Here is an 8,541-nt window from a genome sequence, read left to right as displayed (position 1 = left end):
ACATTTTTTTTTTTTTACAAATAAGTAACTCCAAAGTGGGGTGTGCGTAATTATTCAGCCTCCTGAGTCAATACTTTGTAGAACCACCTTTTGCTGCAATTACAGCTGCCAGTCTTTTAGGGTCTGTCTCTACCAGCTTTGCACATCTAAGGACTACGAATACAAATACTTTTGCAAGCCACTGTATGAAAGCTGCAGGGACCAAGTCTCCAGGCAGACATGATATAGGAATTAAGTCAGGAAGAAAAAAAAAAAGCAATGCTTTAACATAGATTCCAAAGAAGGTTTAGTTTTGCAGGTCACGGTCAAACTGTGGACCAGTGCTCCCCAAATCCTTGCCAGAACCAGGCAATATGTTAAACCGCTGTGGGGCATTGAGTCATAGGCCTTCTTGTAATCAATCCAGGCAGTGCACAGGTTGGTCAGTCTGGTCTTGCAGTCTCGGCTGACTGTTCTGTCTACCAGTAGCCGGTGTTTTGCGCCTCTGGTATTCTTGCCAATCCCTTTCTGTGCCCCACTCATGTATTGACCCATGTGCCTGTTCATCTTAGCCGATATGATGCCTGACAGGAGCTTCCATTTAGTACTGAGGCAGGTTATTGGGAGAAGAGAGGGTGAGAAGGGGGGGAAGAAAGAAAACAAAAAAACAAAAAAAAACAAACAAAGCACCTGGGTCACCTGTATGGAGAAAAAAAACAGAAGAGAAAGCAAACAGCAAAGAGCAAAATAATAAAAAAAACAGCACCATCACAATAAACTAGCTAGCAGTAGATAACAGTAGATACTAAATAATAAACGATATTGTGCAGCACGCAAGATAGACAGCGCACAATGTGCTTTGAGGCAGCAGCCAAGAAAGCTGTAGTCCGCGTCTGTGAATACCCGTGTGTACACCTGTGTGCATACCTGTGTGGATCAGCATGCTTGTATTCCAAAGGTTTCTCCATGTAACGATCTGCTAGGGAGTGTGTGGGGGGGGCCACAGCCCCGTCCTCCAGGGTATGAAGCAGGTATGGAGGAGATCAAAACTCCAGACATCCAGAGGCCCCCAGAACACAAGAGACCATGGAAGACCAACAGAGGGGCAGCCGCGCCACTGTCCCAGTAAGAGCTGAGGAGAGTCCCAGATGAGGGTTCACTCAGCAGCCGCGGAGCAGAAGCCAGGGGGAGTTGCAGTGACGCGCCCGTGAGCTCCGCCGGCAGCCAGCTGTGCCTGAGTGACCGAGCCCCAGGCCGAGAGGCCGGGGGCACCCCACCTCCAAAGTGGTCCGAGCGAGCCCCAGGTTCCAGGCCCCGATAAGCGGCCGCCAAGGAGTGAGCCGGTGTGTACCTGGACGCCCACCCCCAGACACAAAGAACCACCAACGCACCGATACCTGAGGGAGTCCGCCACTGGCAGGGGAAGTCGGTAGTTGGAGGGGACCGGTCCCTTCTGGGGGTCCTTGAGGATCAGGACCGTCCGACCTTCGGTTAGCCATTCTGGGTGTCTCTCGTTAACGAGCAGCTGGTTCATTTGTGCTGCCAGGCGCTCGTGGAGTGCAGTCAGCTTCTTCAGCCAGTAGGCGTGAACTATGTAGGGCCCTGGTGCTGTCCAACTCTTCATACTGGAGACCCTTTCTTGGATATCTGCCACTGTGATGGTTACTGGACCCTGTTCAGGGAGGTTGCTATGGTCTGCCCTCAGATCCACTAGCCACTGTGCATTGCCGTTATGGGTTGCGTCCTTCTCCCATATGCTCTTCCAGTATTGTTCCGTCTCCAGCCTTGGTGGTGCTGTTCTCATATTGTTCCCCATATTGTTCCCTTGCCACTGAGAGTACACCTTGGCTGGTTCCGTGGAGAACAGCTGGTTTATTCTCCTGCCTTCTATCTCGCTGGTGTACCTCCTCAAGCGGCTGGCCAAGGCTGTGAGTCGTTGCTTGGCAGTTTCCAAGGCCTCAGGTATGGACAGCTTCCTGTACTTCTTATGCACCTTCTTCATCGCGCCTTTCTGCAACTCCGATAGTTGGCTAACCTCCCTCCGTGCTACCTTGATCTTAGCCTCTAGCCTCCTTCTCCATGGAGGGTACTGCTCCTCGTGGCTGTTCAACTTGTAGCCAAGCATCTCACTGATCACTGCTGCCGTATTGTAGATCAGCTTGTTAGTGTCGGTAATCGTGGCTGTAGGTATAGTCCGTAGTGCTGCATTAACATCATCTAGCAGACCTTCTGAGGGTACTTCACGTAATCTTGGTAACCGGCTACGGGGGGTCCAGGTTTCAAGCTTGCTCAGCATGGATGAGGCCCCCACCTTTTCTGCTCTCAGTGCAATTATCTGTAAAATGTGACCTTATTATGGTAAAAATGTAACCTTTAACATCTACTGAAATCAGGTGACCAGAAACCCAGATACCTGGGCAACAGATAGCAGTTTTTATTTATAGTAGGACTACATAAAGCAACTGGCTACCAACTAGTAATCAGCAATGCTTTATTAAACCAAAGACTTATTCTGCTACACAATAGAGTAATATCCTCATGTTACAGTTTCCTAAATATGAAAAGCATTTCTTCTTGTTCTTCCTGCAAATCTAGCAAAAAGCAACAGATTAGATTTTAGACTACAGCTGCAGATGGATGGAGGTCCAGCAGTGTGAAGAAAGAGGCTTCACAGTTCTGCTCCTCTGTATCTGCAGCACTTTGTGCTCCCGCTGTAGCTGCTGCTCCAATTGGTCCATCAAACTCAGAGTTGACACTGAGCGCAGAAGTGTGAGCTTGATGGAACAGACTGTCCTCATCTACAGATAAGGATGCAGTTGTGACTGATGCGCTGAGCGTTGTACAAGCAGAGAGATCACGTGGCTGTAGCCATGTTTGATGGGTGTTCGAGATCCTACCACCTACACCATAGCGCATTTCTGAGCATCCCAGCCGCAGCGCTCCACTCTGCATCACATCATCTGCATCACAGCATCTATTTTTTATGAAAGCCACATGAAGCACAGAGTTGGTGAGGAGGGCAGGAAGTCGGCCACGTGCAGGCGACATGCAAATGCTCTGAAATGCTGCCAGTTTGATTTGTGGCTTTCAGCAGAAACTCTGATGAATGCCACTGTTAATCTGCACTCAGCATGCACAGCATGGATGATGCAACTGAAGCCTCCTCCTTTCTTGCTCTGAGTGCAGGTATCTGTAAAATGTGACTTTATATGGTAAAAATTATCTCCCACCCGAGACCGTAGACAGAAGCTTCCTGTTTTAGCTCAGGGCGGTCTTCTATTACTGCACACTGCTGTCTGCTCAGATTTATATCTTCAGAAACTGTTACCATAACACCTTCTGTCTCTAATCAAAGGCGAGCATGAATGATCCAATTGGAGTTAAATCGGTTATAGAAAACTACGACACTGCTGCAGCGGCTGCAAAGATAAAGAAAAAATATCTAAAAAAGACAAGAAATATTCCACTAAATATCGCCGTCACAGGAGAAAGCGGTGCTGGTAAATCCACCTTTGTAAATGCCTTCAGAGGTTTAACAGATGAAGATGATGAAGCTGCACCTGCATATGGAGACTCCACCTCAGAGGTTGCAGCCTACAAACATCCAGACTATCCCAATGTCACTTTATGGGATCTTCCTGGAATCGGAACGCCAATGTTTCCAGCTGAGAAGTACCTGAAGCGTGTTGAATTTAGGATGTTTTACTTCTTTATCATCGTCTCAGAGACTCACATCACAGAAAATGATGTGAAACTCGCTCTGAAGATTCAGGAGATGGGGAAAAAGTTCTACTTTGTTCGTTCAAAGATTGACAAAGATTTAGGAGCCGAGAGAAGAAAGAGAAACTTCAGCAAAGAGAGGACTCTTACAAAGATCAAGGAAGACTGTGCTCAAGGTGAGTGTGTGATTATTTATACCAGAGAGAGAGAAATGTTCACTGCACTGTTTTCTCTTCTAGAGGTCTTTCAAAGTTTGCATTGGACATTGGCTGCTTTTTCACTCATACTGATCGTCCTGTTCTTAATGACAGTCATGCACTTAGTGCAGAGGTCAGACCATTGTTGAGCTTTGTCCTGAAAAATGCCTGTTAGACTGGAAAATAATAAACAAATAAGGAGAGAAGGTGGCTGTGCCCCGTCAGTTTGATATCATACTTTAGGCTGATGTTTGTTTTATTCATTTGTTTGTCCAGTAAAAACCATTTTTGGTCTCCACCAACATAAAGGTGTTTCTTTTCCTCTGCTATGTTACAAGCTCATCTCTCTCTCTCACAAGAACATTTTCTTAAAATAAATTAATAAACTCCATCTTAATAATCTGTCACATGGATTCCTTCTGTATTACAGGTCTTCAGGCACATGGCATCAAGTGTTCAAAGGTGTTCCTGGTGTCCAGCTTTAAGCCTCGAAAGTACGATTTCTCTCTCCTACATGAGACCTTAGAGAGACAACTTCCTAAACTCAAGAGGAATGCTTTTGTGCTGGCCATACCCAACATCAGCCTGGAGATCATCAAGAAGAAGAAACAAGCTATGGATCTACGATTACCTAATGTGGCCTGCTTTGGTTGACCAAATGTTTCTGTTCCTGGGCTAACTGTTTCTGTTAATCTACCTTGGCTGCACATTATTATTGCAATGGTGGTAGATGCGTTTGGTCTTGATATCCCATCTCTGTGGAAACTTGCTGCCAGCACAGGTCTGTCATACAGCGATTTGTGTGCCGTTATCAAGTCACCCCTGGCTGCAGCTGAAATAACTGAGAAGCTCCTGCTGAAGGTAAACCAGGTTGGAGTAACATCTGAATTACGTTTTGCATTGAGCATGATAAACTTCGTTGAATCGGTTGTGGGCTCAATCCCAAGGGGCAGATGTTATCGGGTAATGGAGAAAGCTATGCCTATTATCCTCAGAGAACTTGCTGATGATGCTCAGAGGGTCTTTCAAAGAGTTCTGGCCTGATTTTGTAAAGTAGTGACACTTTTGAAACTAGCATAGATCTACAAACAAGCTTTTAACTTGTTCTAATTAGACAGTGTTTGTTTCAAAATAATAAAATTCATAATCTCACTGCATCCTCACAGCTGATCAGTCTGTCCGAGGCCTCAGCAGGTCTCATCTCCTCTGATCAGAGCAGAAACAGCATTGTAACTTCTCCCACCATCACACACTAATATGTAATCTTTTTTTTTTTTTTTGTGTCCCGTTTGGATCTTTAGCCATCAGAATTGTTGTCTTAAGGCCAAGAAAGATGCCAAGCGGATTTATTTTACCAAGTGGATCATCATGGCCTTGCCATATTGGTCCATTTGATTGACCTTTATTATAATTATGAATTTATTTTATTTTCGGTTGCTACAAACGGGACAGACATGACTGGGGGATAGGACAGGGAGAGAGAATGAAAGAAAGAGAGGGAGAGAAAGAAAACCAAAGGGGAGAAGAGAGGGTGAGAAGGGGGGGAAGAAAGAAAAAAAACAAAAAAAACAAAAAACAAACAAAGCACCTGGGTCACCTGTATGGAGAAAAAAAACAGAAGAGAAAGCAAACAGCAAAGAGCAACATAATAAAAAAAACAGCACCATCACAATAAACTAGCTAGCAGTAGATATCAGTAGATACTAAATAATAAACAATATTGTGCAGCACGCAAGATAGACAGCGCACAATGTGCTTTGAGGCAGCAGCCAAGAAAGCTGTAATCCGCGTCTGTGAATACCCGTGTGTACACCTGTGTGCATACCTGTGTGGATCAGCATGCTTGTATTCCAAAGGTTTCTCCATGTAACGATCTGCTAGGGAGTGTGGGGAGCCACAGCCCCGTCCTCCAGGGTATGAAGCAGGTATGGAGGAGATCAAAACTCCAGACATCCAGAGGCCCCCAGAACACAAGAGACCATGGAAGACCAACAGAGGGGCAGCCGCGCCACTGTCCCAGTAAGAGCTGAGGAGAGTCCCAGATGAGGGCTCACTCAGCAGCCGCGGAGCAGAAGCCAGGGGGAGTTGCAGTGACGCACCCGTGAGCTCCGCCGGCAGCCAGCTGTGCCTGAGTGACCGAGCCCCAGGCCGAGAGGCCGGGGGCACCCCACCTCCGAAGTGGCCTGAGCGAGCCCCAGGCTCCAGGCCCCGATAAGCGGCCGCCAACACACCGACACCTGAGGGAGTCCGCCACCGGCAGGGGAAGTGGTGGTGGGTGGAGATAGGCCTCCAAACCTTGGAGGGCCTGAGATGTCCCCAGAGAGGTGGCGTCTGATACCCAACCTGACATATAGACACAGACATACAGGCACACACAGATACAAACATCCATTCCCACCCTCATGCTCTCATATGCACTTACTCGCAAGATAGACAGCGCACAACCAACGTGGAGACAGACATAAAGAGACGCTGTACACACGATCACACTCCCCAAGCGTACTCTACAAACCGGGTCTAGGTACCCTTGCCCCTGGAGGGGGGAACTGCACCCAGACCCAGGTGGTGTTACCCTTTTCCCTGCGGTGGGGAGAGGCAGACCGCCCCGACTCCGTAGCAGCAGGGAGGCCCCACACTCCAGACGGCAGTCGGACGGCCAACTCCTCCTAGCCCTCCCGCTCCAGCAGGCCGCAGAGAATGGGGGTGAGAGAAGACTCCAAACCTCCCTCCACCCGCTCATTGTAGTGTTGATGCATGTGTGTTCTAAGGTGCATTTAAAACCCAGGAGGGCATGGAGCTACCTGCCAGAGAGCAGCAGGTAAGCGCATAGTCCCTCCTGCTAGCCCTCAATGTCTAAGTGTATTTAAAATTGAGAGGTGGGCAACGACGCCAGGGGTGAGGTGTACACCCTGATGGTAATTTGGATTCCGTGTATCGTGCCCACCCCCAAGATCCTATATGTATGTGTAATGAGAGTGTGAGTAATGTGAATGTCTAAGTTGTGGGATAAAATTGAGGCAGAGGCAGCCAGAAGGGGACAGAGGGGGGGGGGGTAGCCTCCTCTGCACCCTGGTGACATACCCCTACTCCAAGGCCCTGCATGTGTGGGTGGTTGTGGTGGAGCGGGAAGAGGGAGGCAGCTGGAGATGGGGAGGGAAGGAAGGGAGGGGCAGTGACCCCACCCTGGGGCCAGCTGCCCCGCTGACCCCAGTAGGCACTCCCACACTCTGCGACCCGCCAGGGAAAGGGGGCCCAGGCCCATCCAGACCGGGGCCCAGTGCAGCAGCGCCTCCCGGCCCCACAGAGCCCGGGACAGTCCACCCAACCCCACCACAGAGAAAACTGCACCCACCCTACCATCCACTCATCTTCCAGACTACATAAGACAATAGACGTCCAGGCTGAGATCTTCCTCCACCTCTCCTGTATCTCCCCCTCCTGCAGAGAGAGTTCCTGAAGAGAGGAAAGCTCCTGCAAGATGTGACAATCTCCCCCACCAGTTGAAGAGCCCCCCAGGTGGCTCGACGCACCGGCGGCACCCTGCTCCAGGGCTGGGCCCACATGCACCCACCCGCCCACAACCCCGGCAACACACCAACCAGGACCCAAGCCCCCGAGGCCCGGCCCGGGCCCCAGCCCAGAGACTGAGCGCCCCCAGAACCTCACGCCCATCCCGGACCCACCCAGGGGCAGCCAGGCTACCAGGTCAGTAACCCACGTCCGTCAGCACACACCCTCCCCTAGCCCCTCTGCACGCAGCCGCGAGGAAACAGTCACCTGAGAGCCAACAGAGCCCCTAACCGGACATGACCGCTACCCCGGGTTGAGCCCCCCAAGGAAGATGCCTCCGGGGAACCCCCCGACGCCCTAAGCCTGTCCCTACCCCCACACCAATCACAACAGTGAAGGTGGGACCAAACTATGACCCCCCACCCCCACTAGGTGATGGAGCTGATCAAAGGAGCCCAGAGCAATTGATCTGATGTGGTGGCAGAGGCTGTATCAAGACTAATGTAATCTAATAGATAATTTCTATATTGGTTAGAATTAAGATTATTTTTATTTTTCCAGTTCATGAGGACTGTTTTCTTGGCTAATATGTAATCTTAAGGCAGCTATTAATAGCATTGTTATTAGCATCAGCATCAGCAGTTATTATTATTATTATTGAACATATATTGTCTTTTCAGTGTTTTAATAAACTGTGATTACATTTGTCGTTTTGTTTTATATTTAAATGAGATTTCCGATAAATATACAAAACCTTTTAATGAATAAATATAAATTTGATTAAAAGAAATCATTAATATTATTGTTATGCAGAGTTATTATAATAGAGGTTGAACATTTTATCTTTCAGCATAATAAATACTTTAACACGTTTTAAACCCTTGCTCTGTGGTGCTTGTGTGCTGTTGACTGTGATGAGTGTTCACTGCCCTCCAGTGGTCGCAATGAGGAACTACAACACAATACAAACATGAACTGTAATATATTGTTTTTGTCTATGCGTGCATTATATTATTGTTTTTCAGCATTCCAGTTATTGATAAAATATTACTGATGAAAAATGTTGGCATTGTTACTTATAACAATAAGATGATTTTCTGACCTAATGTTGGTAAAATGTAACAGAAGCCGTCAC

At 48.2% G+C, this 8,541-nt stretch overlaps 1 protein-coding gene across 1 annotated transcript; it reads left to right on the top strand.

The window, feature by feature from the left end:
- The first annotated feature begins 3,340 nt into the window (after positions 1–3,340).
- Positions 3,341–4,550, top strand: LOC146611813 (interferon-inducible GTPase 5-like). Its single transcript, XM_085342956.1, has 2 exons — positions 3,341–3,875; positions 4,327–4,550. Exons 1-2 carry the CDS (start codon positions 3,341–3,343, stop codon positions 4,548–4,550), a joined length of 759 nt encoding a protein of 252 aa, XP_085199082.1.
- Positions 4,551–8,541: the final 3,991 nt, after the last annotated feature.

This window comes from Diplotaxodon limnothrissa, linkage group LG19, assembly GCF_057381915.1.
Source record: "Diplotaxodon limnothrissa isolate DT_005_m linkage group LG19, D_limnothrissa_male_GT1.1, whole genome shotgun sequence".
Taxonomy (NCBI): Eukaryota; Metazoa; Chordata; class Actinopteri; order Cichliformes; family Cichlidae; genus Diplotaxodon; species Diplotaxodon limnothrissa.
The sequence above is the reverse complement of the archived record's forward strand: the minus strand, read 5'-3'. Positions and strand labels throughout refer to the sequence as shown.

Coding starts and splice junctions, on each gene's coding strand:
- LOC146611813 (XM_085342956.1), top strand. CDS start 3,341: ATGAATGATCCAATTGGAGTTAAATCGGTTATAGAAAACTACGACACT. Junction 3,876..4,326: donor CAAGGAAGACTGTGCTCAAG/GTGAGTGTGTGA, acceptor TCTGTATTACAG/GTCTTCAGGCACATGGCATC.